General features: G+C 45.2%; 1 protein-coding gene across 1 annotated transcript in view; it reads right to left on the bottom strand.

Annotated features, from left to right (window-relative positions):
• Positions 1–1,689: 1,689 nt before the first annotated feature.
• The window catches only part of LOC147729574 (uncharacterized), a 31,816-nt gene continuing 12,976 nt past the window's right edge, over positions 1,690–20,529 (bottom strand). Inside the window, exons 2-5 of the mRNA XM_086954010.1 lie at positions 14,990–15,147; positions 12,557–12,722; positions 8,101–8,200; positions 1,690–4,661 (exon numbers count right to left, since the gene is read on the bottom strand). Of these exons, the coding sequence (XP_086810136.1) occupies positions 1,690–4,661; positions 8,101–8,200; positions 12,557–12,722; positions 14,990–15,147 (3,396 nt within the window). The remainder of the gene's footprint in view (positions 4,662–8,100; positions 8,201–12,556; positions 12,723–14,989; positions 15,148–20,529) is intronic.

The raw sequence follows: 20,529 nt of genomic DNA, 5'->3' as shown, positions 1-20,529 counted from the left end.
GCGGAGTGGTTCAGATGTCCCTCCGTTGACTACTACTCGCGCTTTGGGTTCATTGTAAAGGGCCAGGACCATCTTCCTGTAGTTGGGGCCTAGCCCAAATGTTTGCATGCACTGATCTAGGAACGACCAGGACACTCTATCAAATGCCTTCTCTGCATCCAGGGTTATCATCACTGCCGCATTGCTGCTTTTGGAGGAGTGTTTAATTATGTGGCATAGCAGCCTAGTGTTGTCGTGGGGCATGCGGTTTTTAAGATAGCCTACTTGTGAGCAGTGTATGAGCTTGGATAGGTGTGCGTTGAGCCTGGTTGCAAAGATTTTAGCGTAGCCATTTTTTTTTATGCTTAGCATATGTGGTTTTTCAACTACCGTGGGAGAGTTGCTCTTTGGGTGACATTGTCAGTTTCCCTGGTACCGTGAAGTCTAGGCGAATTTGTGGGTCATGTAAAATATCAACGATTACTCTACAGTAAATATATGGGTTGAAACGCGTCAACTCCACAATCTGGAGAAGCCCCGCAAAAGTTTAAATGAATTGAAAAGAAACTATTGCACATCCCAATTCAGATAGAGGGTAAAAAAAGTTTCCCTCGGCTGTGTGTACCCTTTAGGGCTATCTTCTTTTTACGGATTGGCATCAATAATTATTGTTTTGGATTTTCCTGCATCTGTAATATTAAAAAAGGGTAATAAGGAATGATGTTTATGTACAGATATATGTATTGTTGTTGTTTTTTTATATATATAATTTGTGTATATATAATTGTTTGTATAGTCCTTTAACCCCTTCGCTGCCGCGGCTATTCCGCCGCAGCGCTAAGGGGGTAGGGCGGCCGCGCGGTGGTCACGTGCTTGTGACGGAACCGCTACGTCACGGCTCGCGGGTGAGCTTCGCTTGTGACGGAACGGTTCCGTCATGAATGCGCCCGCCCAATGGAACGCGCCGCGCAGGCGCGCCGAGCGGGCCGTGACGGAACCGTTCCGTCACAAGCACAGCTCACCCGTGGCTTGTGACGGAGCGGTTCCGTCACAAGCATACAGGGGTTAAAAAAAATAAAAAATATATAACAGTGATTTTAAATTGTTTTTTACTTATGCATTCATTTTAATGCATTGAAGTATTGATGACAAAACATAAGTAGTCCATGGTTTTAGACAACATTTGGGATATTAATGAAATTGACAAAAGCTATTTAAATGATGAAAAGACAATTGTAATTAGTGTGACGAGAAAAATTTGTAATTATGTTCGACCGATGTCTTGGTGGTCGCTGAATTGTAGTATCTTCCCACACGCAGAATAAAAGTATTTTTTCTGGATCTATTTGAAAAAGATCACGTGACCAGAAATCCTCTGTTTAAAAACAAATTGTTTCATGTGAAACGCATCAGAGCGAAAGGATTAATAAACCTACAAGCTGAATGGCAACAGCAAACTCTTGTGTTGGTGTCAGATTCTTAAAAGTAAGTCGTAAGTGGTTGGAATATATATATATATATATATATATATATATATATATATATATATATATATATATACATATATATAAATAAAATAGTTGCTTTGGACTACACTTGGGAGTCGGTTTCTATAGCATAATAAGAAATTGGACATTAATTAAAGTCCTTATGAGTGCCTAATTTAAGTTTCCCTCTAGAAATAATCCCCTTTTGATCTTTTCCACCACATTATAGTTGTTTTTCCAGTAAAGCGTAATAAAAAGCACGTCTAATAGATGACATTTTCAGACCGCGAGCCTTAAGGGCTATCACTAAAGGCTTCAAATCTATGACTGCTGACATCATAGAAGAATTGCTTGGAAGTGCAGCAGCCCCAACGACATGCCTAGGAGTTTGGAGCTGAACTGAGGACAGTCCAGAATAGGTACTACAGAGGGCAATTTCAGACTTCGAACTACGGAGAATTGAGTCTGGCAAAGCCCTTAGTGGGGAAATGTTGGTAGAAGGTCCCTCTACTGTGGCACGGGACTGGCACGCACTCTGCGAGGGTGGGGTCCTGCAGCAGTCAGATGGTGCATTCAGACCTTTTCTCATTCTTAAGTGTTTTTTAGCTCTTTTTATGTTTTTGGCTAAGCAATTTCTAACTAATTTAGCAGCTAGCCATTTTTCTTTATGCTTAGCAGATGTGATTTTTGAGCTGCCGTGCAAGATTTGCTCTTTGGGTGACATTTTCAGTTTCCCTGGTACCGTGGAATCAAGGCGAATTTGTGCGTCGTGTAAAATATCAATGATTAATGTTTCTGTATTTTGTAGAAAGCGACGTACAGTCGTTATGATAGCCTCCATTCCGCGGATTTGGTCGATGGCATCACAGTCACGTAAAAGAATAGCAACAGAATGATGGACAGGTTTCGGGTTCAAGCCCAGTTCTTTAAGGCTTCTCATTAGAAAGGCAATGTTGCAGACTGCTAGAGTGACAGCAGAATCACTAGGTGGTGAAGCGATAGCCGCTGCAGCAGCAACACCACTCAGGGAGTCAATTGACGACTTGGCCTCAAAGTAAATGGAATTCGGCCTATGTAGGACTTGAGATATGGTGTTTGGGGCTACTTCCGATTCAAGCTGGAGTTGAGCATCTGATAAAGTAGTATTAATTAATTCCTCTGTATTTTTTTGTATCGGAACTAAGTCAGCTTCAACACCTTCTCTGATCTGAACACATTCATTTGTATTGCGATTGCCTAAAGCGTCAAAAACTGTTTCACTAATAGATGCCATTTTCAGACGAGACTTAAGGGCTATCATTAAACGCTTATTATTTTTGATTGCTGACAAGACAGAAGAAGCGCTTGAGGGTGCAAGAGCCCCCCCTCCATGCCTAGGAGTTTGGAGCTGTACCGAGGACAGTCCAGAAGAGTCGGTTTCAGAGTTTGAACTATGGAGAATCGAGTCTGGCAAGGCCCGTAGCTGGGAAATGTTGGTAGAAGGTCCCTCTACTGTGGCACGGGACTGGCACGCACTCTGCGAGGGTGGGGTCCTGCAGCAGTCAGATGGTACATTCAGACCTTTTCTCATTCTTAAGTGTTTTTTAGCTCTTTTTAGGTTTTTGGCTAAGCAATTTCTAACTAATTTAGCAGCTAGCCATTTTTCTTTATGCTTAGCAGATGTGATTTTTGAGCTGAGGTGCAAGATTTGCTCTTTGGGTGACATTTTCAGTTTCCCTTGTATAGTGGAATCAAGGCGAATTTGTGCGTCGTGTAAAATATCAATGATTAATGTTTCTGTATTTTGTAGAAAGCGACGTACAGTCGTTATGATAGCCTCCATTCCGCGGATTTGGTCGGTGGCATCACAGTCACGTAAAAGAATAGCAACAGAATGATGGACAGGTTTCGGGTTCAATCCCAGTTCTGTAAGGCTTCTCATTAGAAAGGCAATGTTGCAGACTGCTGAAGTGACAGCATAATCACTAGGTGGTGAAGCGATAGCCACTGCAGCAGCACTCAGGGAGTCAATTGAAGACTTGGCATCAACGTAAATGGAATTCGGCCTATGTAGGACTTGAGATATGGTGTTTGGGGAAACTTCTGACTCCAGCTGGAGTTGAGCATCTGCTAAAGTAGTATTAATTAATTCCTTTGTATTTTTTTTTATCAGAAGTAAGTCACCTTTGACACCTTCTATGGTCTGAACACGTTCCTTTGTATTACGATTGCCTAAAGCGAAAAAAACTGTTTTGCCAGGAGATGATATTTTCAGGCGAGACTTAAGGGCTATCATTAAGCGCTTATTATTTTTGATTGCTGACAAGACAGAAGAAGCGCTTGAGGGTGCAACAGCCCCCCCTCCATGCTTAGGAGTTTGGCGCTGTACTGAGGACAGTACAGAAGAGTCAGTTTCAGACTTCGAACTATGGAGAATCGAGTCTGGCAAGGCCCGTAGCGGGGAAATAGTGGTTGAAGGTGCCTGTATTGTGGCATAGGACTGACATGCACTCTGTGAGGGTGGGGTCCTGCAGCGGTCGGGTTGTACATTCACCCCTTTCTTTAATCTGTTTTGAGAAACAGCTATATTTGCGGACTCTCCTGAACCTTCTTTATCAGTGTCAAGCAGAGAACTATCTTGCTCAGGGTGGGAAGGGATGGCATTTGATGCTAGGGTGCGTGTTCTCTTTGACTGATGAGAAAGTGACTTTGGGGCAGGAGGAGGCTGTGAGTCAACTAATACAGAAATGCCGCTAGATGGGTTCGATGTAACACCGAGTGTCTGTTGTGTACTTCGATGGGGCAGAACCCCCCTGGGAGGCCTTGTTTTTGAATTGGATGCCTGAAAGTTATGTTTTGAACCAGAATTGATAAAGCACGTGCTGCAATTGTTATCAGAAGAATTTTCTTTCCTGGCTCGCTTGTGATCACCCCGCACTGTAGAAACAGTGTGTCTCTTTTTCAAAGCATTATCCAAAGGCGATGCTACTTGAACATTAGTTAAGTTATGAACTGTATTCCGCCCTCCAGAACTACCCAAAACATTCACATGCTGCCGCTGTTGTGCAGGTTCCTCTTGAAGCCTCTCTACCGGACGCTTTTGAGACTTGGATTTCAGCGCAGCCTCTGTCGGTCTTGAATTCCTGTTCACAACAGGCTGCTGTGACCTCGGATGCATCGCTTGACAGGCTGAGATTGTCATCTCATGGGATTTATCTGAGTTAGAGAAAAAACACAATTTTATTTCATATCTTGAAAAAAAATCTAGAACGCCATCTTAACAGACATCAATGATTAAACTAGACTCACCCAGACTCACAGCCACAGAGACACACAGACAAGGGTGTTTGAATTATGTTTATATTAGAGATTGGATTTTTGATTCCTTTACCAGGTCAACGCTGTCAAAGTTTTCCTCGCCGATCAATCACTCACCAAGGCTTGCACCCTGCCTACCCACACAAAGGTGCTACTTTGGACTAGACTATCGTTAAGGCTTCGGTGTCAGGCTAAATTTAATAGAGCCATGTGACTGGTCAGACCACCACATCATCACCTTCACTATACCTGACCACCGCCTGAAAAGCCTTGGGAAACCGGTGAAACCAAAGCGCTGGCTCAGAGACTCTAAGAGCCTGGACAGCGAGAAGCTGACAGCCCTCCGCGAGAATGAGCTTCTCCCCCCCCCCAATCTATCTAAGGTCAACGACCTCACAGATCACTACAACTTGACTATGACTAACCTTTTGGACGATCTGGCCCGCTTAAGCTCAAAACGTCCCAAATCAAAGACAAAACCCTTGGTTCGGCGGACCCCTCAACAGCCACGGCCGGTAGTAGGTGTAACTGCAGGGCGGTGACTTGGGGAGGGGGAGGGGCAGAGTAGGGGGTAGTAATGTATGGATGACGGACTTTAACAGGTAAGTAAACATATAAATAAATAAAAGGAATTTTGTTGCGCGCACTGCATCGCATTTGGTGATGCAGTGCACACAAAGAAATTTGTTTTACTTATTTATGTTTACTTACCTGTTAAAGTCCGTCATACATACATTACTACCCCCCACCCTGCCCCTCCCCCTCCCCACGTCATTGCCCTGCAGTTACACCTACTACCAGCCGTGGCTGCCCCTCAATGACAAAAGGAGAGCTCTCCGTCTGAAAGAAAGTAACTGGAGACAACACCCCTAAGCCTCTCATCTTAAACTCCTCCGTCAGGCCAGAAATACGTACAACAAAAATATACTTTTGTCCAAAAAAGAGTTTTTCAAATCAGAGCTGGAAAATGCCAAGAACAGACCACGCAAACTTTTCGAAATAGTCAAACTTCAATCCAACAAACTAGCGAAATCATCAAAAGAAACTACTAAATCCACAATAACCTGCGATGAGTTTTCCTCCGTGTTCAGAACCAAAATCAACTCGCTTAGTAACGAAATCAATGCCTCCTCAAACTTCCCTCATTCTCCTTCTGGGAACCTTCTCTCTTCTTGTCCCCACCAAGCAAATACCCAAAAACATGGCTCACTGGTCCAAATTCGAACTTTATGATGACCATTCCATCTCTAAAATTCTATCCTCCTTAAAACCGAACACCCACTTTAACAACCCCATCTCCACCAACTGCTTGGCAGAGACCGCCTCACTCATTGCTCCCATCTGGACTACCATTATCAATGCTTTCCTTCTCCAAGGGACCATACCGGACTCCCTGAAAACCGGACAAGTCATCCCCAACCTAAAAAAAAAAAACACTCTGAATCCGGAAATTCCAGATAGCTTCAGACCTATATCGAATATCCCTCTTCTCGCGAAAGTACTGGAGAAATGTGTGCAGCTACAACTAAACCAACACATCACCAATTTCAATCTACTTGACAAATTCCAATCTGGGTTCAGGCCTGGGCACAGCACTGACACTATTCTTCACATTGTTGACGATGCTCTCCTAGCCCTCGAACAAGGCAAAACCTGTCTTTTGATCCTTCTGGATCTCTCCTCAGCATTCGACACATTCAACCACGAGAAACTTCTTAAACGCTTCGAACACAGGATGGATCTAGGAGGTACCCTCATCAAATGGCTTGGATCCTTCCTCCAGAACAGCACCCAGAGATTCCTTGTCAACAACAATCTATCTGCTCCCTCCCCTATCTCCATCTATGTCCCGCATGGCTCCACTAAGTCCCCTACCCTCTTCAATCTCTACCGTGAACCCTTAGCTGAAATGCTCAACTCGGCCAACATCTCCTTCCACAAGTATGCCAATGAAACTCAGATCTACTTTAAAATCTCCTCTCTTGAGGAGATCACCTATCTAAACGATGCCCTGAAACTGACAGTCCATTGGCTCGCCAACAACCAGCTCAAACTGAATGCCCAAAAAACGGAGTTTCTTCTCGTCTTCCCCCCCAAAAAAAATCTAATGACATCCTGGAATGGACTAACTCCATCACAGCACTCAACTGCACCCCTACCATAGTGGATTCTGCCAAATCTCTCGGGATTACTTTGGACCGCAACCTGAATATGACTGAACACATCAACGCGATGGCCAAAACTGCCAGATTCCATCTGAGCTACGTGAGAAAACTAAAACCCTTCCTTGGAACTGCAGACCTACAAACCGCGGTGAAGGCGTTAGTTATCTCCAGAATCGAATATGGCTGCTCCACACTAACTGGCCTACCTAAGACTTCGACAGCCCCCTTAAAAGCTTGCCTCAACGCAGCAGCTAGACTCATATCTGGCTCACTAAAATTTGACCATATCTCACCACACCTGAAGGCCTTGAACAGGCTTCCCCTTTAAGGTAGAATTCAACTCTAGCTGGCCTTCATCACTCACAAAACCTTGTACGCCAACTCCCCTGCATATCTCGCCCAGAAAATTGTGTTATCTGGGAGATCCAGAAACTCACGATCCTCCAGAGACCGCGTGCTCCCGCCACCCTGCCTCTGCAAGGTACAAAACATACAATGGAGCATCCTCCGGGGCTACACCAAGAATCTGGAACACGCATCCTTCCTCCACCAGAAGATTACCTTCTTCGGCGCTCTTCGAAAAAAGAAGCTAAAACCTTCTTAATGAGCAAATTCCTCAAATAACGCTACCTTGATGCACATACCGCCTTTTCTTTATTGATTTCTGCGCTTAATCCCCTTTTTTGAATGACCTTTCACTGTTACAACCCTCACTCCTTTTAATGCTCCCTGCACCATTTATTGTACACATCTCTTATTTGTCCTATTGTAATCAAGTCGCTCGCTAATTTTGGTACTGTGATGACTCGAGTATATATATATCCATGGCTTTGTCCCACTATGGTCATTACCCTAACCCCCTTCCTTGTATTTTTCCTACGCCACCCTGTACTTGGAACTGTACTATTTAATGTATATATATCCCTTTCTTGTGTCCTATTGTATTCAAGTCACTCACTGAGTTTGGAACTGTATTGACTCTTGTATATATCCATTGCGTTGTCCCACTATTGACATTTCCCTAACCCCATCCCTGTATTTTACATGTCCCATCCTGTACGTAACATATCTTTCTTTATAAAGCGCTCTGATACCCGACGGGTCATGTTCGCGCTATATAAAACTTTAAATAAAATAAAGTAAAATAAAATTAACAATAGAATGAGTCTCACCATAATGAGTGCCGCAGCTACAGATCTGACCAGGTGAAATGGGGTGAGGGCCTTGAAGTGGCGTGTTCAACAGACGTTTTTCGTCATCTTTGGCAGCCCTCTGTGAAGGCAACATGAAAAGATCAGTAATACGTTTTCCAGTAATAGGGTAAATCAGGAAATGTATTTGAAGCAGTGCTACAGCTAAGTAGCATAAAATACATATTTACACACACTCACACAAACAAACTCACATGGAGATGCATCACAACCACTAACATAATTGGAAAAACCAAGGGCAACTCAGAATTGATCACATATATGGCAAAAATGCATAACGAAACATAAGTAGACGAGGACAACATAACAAAAGCCAGTACAAAAATTAATATTATTAAAGCGATACCATAAATCTTGAGAATAAAAAATCCACATGCATACTCCTCTTGTATCAAACATTCACTCTATCATCATTCTGTGCAATTGGGACAAAACATGCAAGGACAATATACACAATGACAAGAAACAATAAATAATCTGTTCATTTTCATTCACAATACAAATGTCATCTTCAGAACTTACTTTGTCTCCATACACATGATATAATCATAAGTGGCTAAGAGCCAAATTCTATGCAGTGATTGAGAAGCTAATTGATTTCGACAACTCTCAGTGGCTGAAACCTGTATAGTTATCAGAAGGATTTTCCCTTTGTGAACGTTGCAGCCTGTGTTTTTTTGTAGGTTCTAGACTGTCGCCTTTTTATGTCTGTCTCAGAGTGTGCGTTTCGACACAAGAGTGCCTTCATCAGGAATAGCCACAAGTTACAATTTCATGATTGCACAATACACAGGAATCTGTGGAGCGAAATACTGTAGTGAAGACACGATATTGCTTGCACACATTGCTATGTTAGCATAAGTGAAGTAGAAGCTTAAATGCCATTTTGTCACTTTGCCGCTTTTGCACACGACACTACATGCCTCTGTTATTGTAAGTTAAACTGCTTGCTTTTCTTCACATGAGAACAGTCTGTTTTTCACATCTCTTACACCGCGGCCTCAGTCTCTACAGTGTGTCCAGAGTCTTCAAGGTCAAATAACGATGTATGCTGTTGATTCAGGTTGATCGGCCCACGCTCTAGGCACAACACGCACACAGCTGCAAATAACTGAAACTGTGTGCCTTTAATATTGTATTGCATGCATGATTCTGGCACTTGGAGAAACCTTTCCATCTACAAAGAACTGTGCTGATCCTGGGATGTGATTCACTTCATCTGATATTGGAGGTATGGTGTTCCCTGTTTTAAACTAGAGATCTTCTATTATTATAATACCTAGCTCCAAGCCAGGGGAGGGTGGTACACAAGTCACAATAGACCTGGTTCCACTATCATTATAACATGATTTCTCCCTTTGTGTTTTATGGAATTGTAACAATGCGGATTGTTTTATTTCTAATCATTTGCCTGCTAATGTTAGCCAAACTACTGCATCTTAAGAGCACGTAGTTAAAATAAACACTTTAAACTTTACTGTGTCTCTGATTACTCATGTTGTGGACTTGTATGAGAATAAAAACGAAAGAGTGTTCTGGGTTGTCTAATCATTTGTAGCATTGCTGTAGCACGGAGAACTAATGAGACACTGATGCTAGTCGGATTGGGGTTCTGAGCACTGAGGCAGGTTTTTTTGGTACACCACAATACACCGAGGTCCTAGTTTCCTGCGCATAGTTCTGTGCATGAGCAGAATCCCTGCAACAATACGGTAAAGCCTCTGAAGCACTGTGGTAAGGGTAATGTCTTAAAAATCGAGCTGAAATATTTGCTCATCAGTTGCAAGGAATTTACTTTGACCAGCTGATGCAGTACACTTATCAACTACTGTAGAAAGAATGTCCAATGCATACAGAGTAGATGCCACTTATGTCCAAATGTTTAAGAGGAATCAGATTTACCCAAAAATATTTTAAAAGGCTCAATACGATGGGTCGTATATGTGTAAATCAGCAGCCGAACGCTGTCTGAACCCTGTGGGCCGACGGCGTTCGGCTGCTGATTTTCACATATCCGACCCATTGTGTGGAGCTTCGTAAAATATATTTTTTTAAATCCTTGTATGCACAGGAGCATAACACATGCCCCTGCGGAACGGGGGCCCTCACCCTCTAGGGGGCCCCGTCAGCACAGCACTTCTGCTGGGGAGCTCTAGATTGAGTCCGGAGAGGGCCCCTTCACGTACCCTGCAGCGGGGCCCCTTCAAAGTTCGTTACGCCACTGAGACAAGGCGGTAAAAAGGAGAGACTAACAAGCTTATTTATGAATCAGAAGCCAATATTTACGAAGGACAATGGCACAAGCCAATGACAAATGTGGGCGGAAAGTGGGAGGGGCTTCCAGTGCATACCCTAATACAGCATGCCTCGTTGCCCTTAGGATCGGCCTAAAAAAGGGGTGGCTTACAGGAGACTACCCAGTAAAATAGGTTCGATATTCGAACATTTTGAAAAAGAAATATAATTCTAGGTGGCACAACACTGCCCTCTATGGACGAAAACTAAATTAAAATAATATCCTCAAGATGAGATTTGTCACCCAGTCTACTCTCCATAATATTTTGAAACAATTAGGCTTCGAAATTAATTACTATGAAATTAATCTACCGAAAATAATCCCAAAATAGGTACTTACCAGAAAATAAACGCATGGAACCGATGGCGTACCCCAGTTTGTTATTTCAATTAAAATTATAAAGAAAACACATTAAATTGAAACATGTAGTTTGCAGCAGATGGAAATCATGACTGGTCAGGAATGGCAAAGCAGATTTGAGCTGCTGGGCTGTGTTTGTTAAGGTTGGGGAAAGGAAGGTCTATCTATTGAGGTTTGTTGTGGTGGGTATTTTGGAGCCTGATGCTGCGAGTTAGTATTTGTCTTGACTTGGAAATGTACCCTCTAAGGCTCAATATTTCAGAATCTTTCAATACCTAGATACTGGGGGCATTTTATGATAATTATGGCGTGGCCAAACGCTAGGTATATGAGTGTCTTTATATTACATGATTGTAGGTCTTGCCCTTTGCTTTCTCTAAAGTTTGGTCTAGTACCTATATGTTCTTCAGTTCGACGTCAGAGATAGGTATGTCAACATTGTAGTGATTTGTGGATCACTGGTCTAGTTATTGGAATGCACCAGTCATCCCCCGAGGACTGGCTTACAGCCCACACCCATCCAGCACAGGCGTCACTGGACATGTGACCCTGCCAATAAAAGGGGCTGGGTGCCTCGGGATCCAAAAACTCATCACTGTCAGAAGGAATCTGACAGACGAAAACAAGACAGGCAGGTCGGACTGGGAACCAAAACCGGCCCTGGCAAAGTGATCGGCTGCATCCCCCCGTCCCCACTGGAGGGGGGGGGGTGTTGGAGGTGCCGCCGAGCGCTTTGCTAGGGCCGGTTATCGGCCGATTTTGTTACAGGGCCGATTTTGCAGCAAAAACGCCCCTGTAACAAAATCGGCACCCAGGGGCTCAAAACTGGCCCCCACCCTTGCGGCGCACCGCCCGGTGCCCGCTATGGCCAGTCCGGGCCTGCTGGGCACACGTGCCCTGGGTCAGTTCTACCATCCAAGTACTGTGTCTGTGTGGGGTAATTTAGCGTGCATGAGGGCCTAGGGCCCTGCACCATTACAAACATCACATTTATCAAATGAAGCAGTGAATGTGTCCCAATAAAAAGCACATGGCACTGCAAATGAAAATGATCAATGATGGAATCCTTCAACAAACAGTGATTGTTTCACAGAACCTCTGCAGTGACATAATGACAGATTCCTTCTGCTGCTTCTGTAATAAGTAATTGCGCGAGCAAATTCTGCCCAGCCCATATTACATACAGGTTATGTCACTGGGCAAAAACCTATAAACAAATAGGCCACGCATATTTGCATTTAAATGAATCTACGTGAGTCTATGTCTTGTACACAGGGCATAGTCAATGAATACACGTTTCTTTGAAAAAAAGAGAGTACAGCGAATTGATTTTCTGTGCATTTGCTAATTATGTGGAACAAATGTATTTGTCTCTTAGTGCCAACGTTCAGCTTGGAAAAGTTGGGAAAATGTGCTTTCTTTCCTTCATAGAACATAAAAAACAACAAAAGAATTGAAATCAGTTTGCACCAGGTTTGTACAACTGAAAAAGGGTTTATTCGATTTCCTCTTGCAAACGGTGGAAATGGATTTATCCTGTGTTTTTTACACCAATACAAATTTTCTGTAATGCGGGCCAAGGGGGACTGTATCCACATTTCCATCACAACATGATTATAATATGCAGTGAACCATTTAAATTCCATTTGCCAACATTTGAAATAGATGTGTCAAGGGAGATTTTCAGGAAAATAACAGTAAACATTTTGTTTAGGCAACTTTTTTTTCATGTTCTGCAAATTTAAAATGGTGGAATCATACCTCTACAGCCAGCTCAGCACCAAAAGCTCGCTTTAGCGGTTGCACACGGATTCCTCGATCCTTGAAGAGCTGCGCTATGTATTTGGGTTGGGTAGGGTCCGCTCGTCCCAAGTAAATGAGATTCTGGTGCCTTTTGAGACGATGGGGCTTGTACTGGCTCCTAAATCTGGGAAGAGATAAAGAAATAGGACATTCCCACATCAGACCAGAGGAATAAGGCGAGATGTGAACATAATGGGGCATATTCACAAGCCCCATATCGCCAAGGTAACAGCACTTTTTTGGGCGTTCCCTTGGCGATAGGGCTATAGCCCTATTCTGAAGGCAGCGTTATCCCACTTATAGTGGCCTAACGCTGCCTTGAGAATAGGGCACCTTTAACGCTAAACATAGTGTGAAAGGGGGCGTGCAGTGGGTGTTGAGTTTGACGCTACCGCCAATTATGGCGATAATAGGTGGCAGCGCCAAACTTAAGACCTAGAAAAATCAGGTCTTAAGGTGGCTAAATGAGGAGGAAAGTTTTATTTCTCCTTGTTCTTGCTTTTTCCATGTGTGCTGCATATAGCACACATGTGCACATTTGTTAATGTACAGGAAGGGACATCTTCCTGTGCATTAACAAACCTCCCTGCTCGCAGACACCATTGCGCTCTGGTGCAAGGGTGTCTGTTTTGGCGTTAAGTCATGAGACTTAACACCGTTGATGGGGGAAACACCAGGCTGCACCAACATTCTTGTGAATAGGGTGCAGCCTGGCGTTTCTGAAGTGGCGGTGAGAGGCGTTAAGCCAAGGAGGCTAACGGCTCTCACCACCACTTCTTTGTGAATATCCCCCTTATTGTGCGTTGCATAGATAGGCGGTTTGCCGCCCGTGGCAGCCCCTGAGTTTCCCGCCTGCGGATTCCGAATGCAAGACGGGTGGGGGGAGGGAGGGTGATTACCCTGAGATGCCGCAGGTAAGAGAGGACGGGACAGCCACCACCAAAACTCATGTCGCCCGGGGTAGACTACCGCTCTCCAACCACCTTGCTACGCAACTGTTTATTGTGCTTACAGTCTGCATAAAGTGTAATAAAGTAATCTGCAAAAACAGCAATAGTTACAATTATCTGAAAAACTAGAAGATCACAGAGAGGGAACTCAAATGTCATGGTCCATTTTAAGATTGCAGAAAGGAGCATTCAAAGAAACGAGCTGAACTACTACTGGACAATGGAGACACAGTCGCCCTCATCCTCCTAGACCTCTCCGCAGCCTTCGACACAGTCTGCCATAGCACCCTTCTTCAGCGCCTCAAAAACATCGGGATCTAAGGAAAAGCACTGGAATGGATCACCTCATTCCTCACCGGAAGAACCCAGAGAGTCCGCCTCCCACCATTCAAATCCGAGGCTACTGAAGTCATCTGCGGCGTACCCCAAGGTTCCTCACTCAGCCCCACCCTTTTCAACGTATACATGAGCCCCCTCGCGACCATCGCTCGCCAATACAACCTCAACATCATCTCCTACGCAGATGACACCCAACTGATCCTATCACTCACCAAAGACCCCAACACCGCCAAAACCAACCTACATGAAGGAATGAAAGAAGTAGCCGAGTGGATGAAGCACAGCCGTCTGAAACTGAACTCAGATAAAACAGAAGTCCTTATCTTAGGCACCTCCCCCTCCGCCTGGGATGACTCTTGGTGGCCAACGGCCCTTGGAAAAGCACCCATCCCGACGGACCACGCACGGAACCTAGGCATCATCCTGGACTCCTCACTCTCTATGAACAGACAAGTCAACGCAGTCTCATCTTGATGCTTCAACATCCTCCGCATGCTCAAAAAAACATTTCGCTGGATCCCCACGAAACCAGAAAAACAGTCACCCATGCACTGGTTACAAGTCGCCTGGACTACGGAAACACCCTATACGCCGGTATCCCCGCAAAACTCCTTAAAAAACTCCAACGCATCCAGAATGCATCAGACAGACTCATACTAGACATCCCGCGTAAAGACCATATCTCCGGTCACCTGAAAAACCTCCACTGGCTCCCCGTCAATAAGAGGATAACATTCCGCCTCCTAACCCACGCTCACAAAGCACTCTACGAACTTGGACCCGAATGCCTCAACACACGACTCTCCTTCTACACCCCCCCTCGCCAGCTACGATCTTCCAACCAAGCCCTTGCTACCATTCCTCGCATCAATAAAACCACCATGGGAGGTAGATCCTTCTCCTACCTCGCAGCTAAAACCTGGAACTCACTCCCCACTCACCTTCGTCTCACTCAGAACCACCTAGCTTTCAGAAAGCAACTTAAAAACTGGATATTTGACAAGTAATTCCCATCCCTTCCTCAAGCGCCTTGAGACCCTCTGGGTATGTAGCGCGCTATATAAATTTCTGACTTGACTTGACTTGACTATTGAACACTTACCCGTGACGCTTGTTATGGCGGTATTTTGGAATCACCAGGTAAAATGGCGTCTGTCCTCCTTGGAAGCCTAATGGTGGGCAGTTTCCATGCGGTCTCTCCCCTGTGTGACCGTTGCCACTTTTTCTGCCTCCAGGCATGCTGCAGCCACGCCTACAATCCTGAGGGCAGCAAGAAAGACATAGGGCCACAAATTACAAGGGGCACTGCAATCCATGTGCGGCAAAGTTTTGAAGCGACATCGATAAACAGGGTTAAGCATATATTTCGATAAAAGAGTGGTGTAGGAAGGGGGGTATGGTGGGTCCACACCGCCCCGGGTGTCATCACTGAGGGGGGTGACACGGTGTGGCAGACACAGAACCATACATAAAAAGACACAGACTAAGACCTCAGAAATAAAGAGATGCTGTAATGCCCACTTAGGGAAAGGCAAGAGAAACTCTGAGGCGGAGACAATAAGAGACAGCGTTGGGCCTTCAAAAAGACATAGCAGCCACAATGTTCACTAAAGGAGCAGCGAGAGACACTCTGAGGCAGACACAGAGACAGAAACAGCAAGCATTTGCAATGCAATCGGTCTCGCCTTTGGTACCTTATATGTATTTAGCTTTGCAGCATATTAGCCTGGGGGCAGAAACATCGATTGTTCTTTAACATGGAAGGAAAGTAAGCACCAAACTGCGTGACACGCCAGGTATGGGAACACATGGAGAGAAATATTGTTTTTCAGCAGGAAATAGTATAGTCCAAAGCTCTGTTTTCAATATAAAATCAGAGACTTTGATGGTCATATCACTGAAAATACAAGATTTGAAACAAATATTATTGTCTATGGGTGCTCGTGGATGACAATTTCTATGGACTGTAATCTAGAGAATGCTAAAGTGATTCTGGTATTTTACTGACCTCTGCTGGTCGTTTTCTATCAAGAAAGTTAAATAAAGACAGTTGCCAGAAAAAAATAAAAAAATAAGTCCCTCAGCAGAAAGCAATTCTGGTATTTTCCTGACTTCTGCTGGTTGTTTTCTATCAAGACAGTTAAATAGATGCAGCTGAATAGAAAAAAAAGTCCCTAAGCGGAAGCCGACTAGTTCTAGGGATGAACTCCAGAGCCCACAAAGAACATACATATAAGCAGGGCTTTAAGTGGGCCGGGTCTCAAGGGGTCTGAGCACCAGCAGTTTTTTTAAGGAGGGCTCGAAAAGGGTCTCTATCGGGCTCTGTTTTGAGCCCTTGCACAGGCTGGCCGTTTTTTTCCGAACTGCAGTGACAGCAGTTTGCTGTCACTTCAGTCCGGAAAAAAGTGCCAGGGCGCAAAACAGCCCTATAGAGACCCGTTTCGAGACAGTAGGCATGTCGATGTGCACTGCCCACACTGCTCACTTCTCACTAGTGGAGAAGTTATGGCATGACGTCAGGCCAGGTGAGCGTTATGGGGGAAGGGAAATCCTTAAAGAGTCATTTTCTTTCTGGATTTCCCTTCTCTTTCTAAAACGCAAGAGCAGCAACATTGTGGTAGGGTCACCAGGGCTTTAATTGGAATCTTTTTCAATATTATATGTAACAAGCATTAGATGAAGCTTATCTTATGCAACTAATAACCATTGACAAAGCCAATAGTCCTTACTTGTTGTAGGTATGATGTCACTTGTTGTATCACATATCTGGATGCAATGACAGAAACACCAAAATACAAGTCGGCGGCACAATATGCTACACACAGATTTTTAGTGTGTTTTAAAGCCACGCCCCTAATTACTCTGGCCACGCCCCTTTGAGACACCCCCCGTTTTTTCATCCCACTTAAAGCCCTGCATATAAGTATATACTAAAGTATATAAGTATATACTAAAGTATATAGAAGAGGTCTCGAATGCTCGACATAAAAAGTGGGTCCTTGGTGTAGAGCCTTGGAAGGACTCACGCCACCCAATCAAAAACCTTGTCAAAGAAGCTGTGCTCCAGGGGAAAGATGAACACAACAAGAGGAAGGAAATCATCAGACACAAGCAAATTAGACTGACAAGAAAACCAACCAATGTTAAGCAGTGGGCTAGCCTTAAGTCTGCCCTATGTATTGATATTGTCCACAAATGATCCTAGAAACCAGACAGCTAATATCTGTCTGTAGAAGAGACCTAAAACGATGCAAAATTGCAAGAAAAAACATTGACAAAGTTACGAATTGGCCCACCAGCTTGGCTCGCCAGCCTTGCCATTGAAAAAAAATTATTTTTAGGTGGGTGTGCACAAGTAGTAAAAGCTGATACCCTTAATCCCCATTCATGCCCGGAAAAGTGACAGGTCCCCACCCCCTCCAGGGACCCCCGCCCCGACACTGTGACCGGAAAAGTGAGTGGTTTGTCCGTAAAAGTGACATGCATGGCCGGAAAAAAAAGATGCCATCTGCGTGTCCTTAAATGTGACAGGCCTCAAGTCCTTGGAAATACAAGGGTGTGGCCCTGTGTTTTGTGTCCGCGTGTGAGCGCCGAGCGCATGGTGAAGCCTGTGCTTGCTTATCAGGTCATTTATGGTGCATTCATGTATGAGAGAAATGTAAGGGTCGGTTTAAAAACACGAGCTGCAGGGCTGTGACAGTTGGTGTCTACGCAAGCATACCCATATCCCCAGACTAGGGGCATCAAAGCTGTCTAACACAATGGTTTACGGTGCAGAGGTTTTTTTAAAAGGGTCTTTCTTTAGAAGCATGTTACAATTTGAAATGCGGCCCTGCCGTAGCTGGGGCCAGAAAAACTAACCATTAGACTCACAACCCCCAATGCAAAAATGCAGGAACAAAAGTCACAAGTCACAGCATGAAAGCATCTGAACAAAAGGCCATCTACCCCGGCAGAGCGCCATTGAGAACAGGAAAAACTAATCAGCAAGTCCCAAGCTTAGCCCAAGCCTTAATTTGTATAGGCTTGTTTATAAAACAGCAGGCCATCTTGCCCAGGAGCACGAGTCCTTAACATAGGTGATTAGATGGCCATGCCTGTTGGCTTAATTAACAAATGTCAATTGCTGAAGTGTGTCTTGAGCAAAAAACAATGCACTGGTCAGAAATGGACGCAATAATGATCCTCACATGTTCATAGAACATTTCCCTAAAAGCTTCAGTCGGAGCCCATCCCAAAATCAGGCCTCAGGCCGGAGGTTTAATTACCCAAGGAGCAGTTTTAATCAGTCAACAGGACAAGATACCTCATAACAAAAAGAAGGCGGTGGGCGGAAAACATTCTAAACAATCTCAGCCGGAATGGATGGTGCCCTTCCAATCAGTATGCCAGACCCCTAAAACTTCTGTCTGAGCTCATCCCACAGCAGGCCGTAGGTTTAATTAATGGATGTCAAAGTTTAAAACGCCAGCTAGCAAATCAATCCAATGGTCAGAAAACGGTCGCCAATAATGATCAGCACTACAATGTTCTATTACCCTTAATGACCGGTACTGCAAGTTTCTAAGCACTCCCTATCAGTAAAGGGGGGCGCTCCTCCAATTAACAGGTCCGTACATGTATAAAAAGTATACTTCAGGGTGTCCCACCGAATCAGCCATTCAAAGCACTTTGGAACAATTGTCCTGCTGCACATACACACCACTCCTGAAGATTAAAGGCTCCAATGGCTCAGAGCAACTTGTCACAGATCGACGCTGCATGCGACAAATTATGGGAGGCAAATAAATAAGGGACGGGTTGGTGGTGGGTGCTTAAGGGATATTTTATGTATTGGGGAATGTATTTAAGTGAACAAAGTTGTATTTTTAAAGGGTTTTAGAGCTGTATAGGAAGGTGTTCAAAGTGTTGCAATTAAGTATGGGTTTGGGGGCTATGTTGTTTAAGGGTAATGTTGACGGTAAAAAGAGGGAGTGTATTTAACGTGATCAGTGTTGTATTTTTTAAAAGAGTGTTTAACGCTATGTATGGCTTACGCTGTTTCAAGTAAGGGTAAGGTGGACAATACTGTCTTTTATTTTTAAACACAGGGGTGGTGTGCTTTAGGTGGGCGTTTAAGAGTGAATCGCTAGAATAGCTAACGTCTTTAACAGGGTATAGAAACCTGCCCCATATGTGATATTAATGCCATACACATACAAGCATGGTTTTACAAACAAATTAAATAACACATGTTGGTACTCACCATCAGGGTCCGGGGGCTCTGCATAGGCGCTGGTGAGTTGTAGGGTTTCACAGAGTAGCCGAGGTCCTGGCGTGTGGTATTGCCGGTGGCTCCTGAGCACCCTGGCCAGTGCTGGGGCCCTTCGGGTCCTTGTGGGGCATGAGGCCTCGTTTTCCCAAAAAATAAAATGTTAATGCTTCCGGAGCCTGGTGGGCTCCATGCGTTGCTCCGGGGGCTTGCGGCGTGGTGGTGGGGCCTCCTGTGGCCATGGGGCAGCGTGGCCCTCGGGGGTCCGTGGTGGGGCGCGAGGCCACATTTAAAAAAAAAAATGCTCCCTGAGCCCATGGTGCTCCATGCCGGGGCTCCGGGGTGTCGAGGCTGGTTGACGGGCTCCTGTGCCCCATTGTCGCACAGTTTTTAAAAATGAAACCCTCGGAGCCCCGTGGTGCTCCATGCCGGGGGCTCCGGGGTGTTGAGGCTGGTTGGCGGGCTCCTGTGCCCCATAGTGGCAGAGTTTTTAAAAATTAAACCCCAGAGCCCAAGGTGTTCAAGGCGGAGCTCTGGGGGTTTTGAGACGGTGTTGGTGGTTCCTGTGTCCCCGTTGCGGTAGTGGTGGGGCACTAGGCCCGTATTTTTAAAGCTGAAGGAGCCGGAGCCCCACTGTGCTCAATGCGGGCTCCGGGGCATGTGGCGAGGTTCTGGGGGGCTCCTGTGCCCTACTGTTGCGGCATTTAAAAATAATTAAATAAATAAACCCCAGAGACCCCGCTATGTCTCCACGCGGGCTCCGGGGCATGTGCGACGGCTGTGGGGGTTGCCGGGGCTCGAGGTCCTCGTTTAAAAAAAAATTCAAGCCCTGGAGCCCACTGTGCTCCATACGGAGCTCCGTAGGGGATTAAGTGGCGGGGTGGCGGCTCCTGTGCCCTAGGGGGTGTGTGTTGGGGTGCGAGGCCCTCGGTTTTAAAAACAAATTCAAGCCCCCGGAGCCCGTGTGCTTCATGTGGAGCTCCGGGGATGTGAGGGCGGTGTGGGTAGTGACTACGGCCTCGGGCGCCAAGGTCCCCATTTTTTTTTTTAAACCCATAAAGAAAATGAAGCCCCACAGAGCACGTGCGTGGAAGGTGCGGCTCTGGGGGCTGGGGCGGACGGCGGTGGTTTTGAGGCTCCCACGAGGGTCCCGATGGCAGCTGCATGTTGTTTTCCCCTCCGGGACTGCTGCGGTAGGGCCCACCCCTCGAGTCACATCAGGGGAGTCCCGATGATGGAAGGACGGTTCCTACCTCCGTAGCCCCGGAGGGGAAGTGTGTGGGGATTCCTCAATGTAATTTGAGGCCTTTTTATATAGCGCAGACTTTACCTGAAGGTGGCAGAGTGCTTCACAATAGGAACCGTCGTGATAAACGAGGAGAAAAAAATAA

Source organism: Lissotriton vulgaris, chromosome 2_1 (assembly GCF_964263255.1).
Source record: "Lissotriton vulgaris chromosome 2_1, aLisVul1.2, whole genome shotgun sequence".
Classification (NCBI taxonomy): Eukaryota; Metazoa; Chordata; class Amphibia; order Caudata; family Salamandridae; genus Lissotriton; species Lissotriton vulgaris.
Note: the sequence above shows the minus strand (reverse complement) of the source record. Positions and strands in the feature narration are given on the sequence as shown.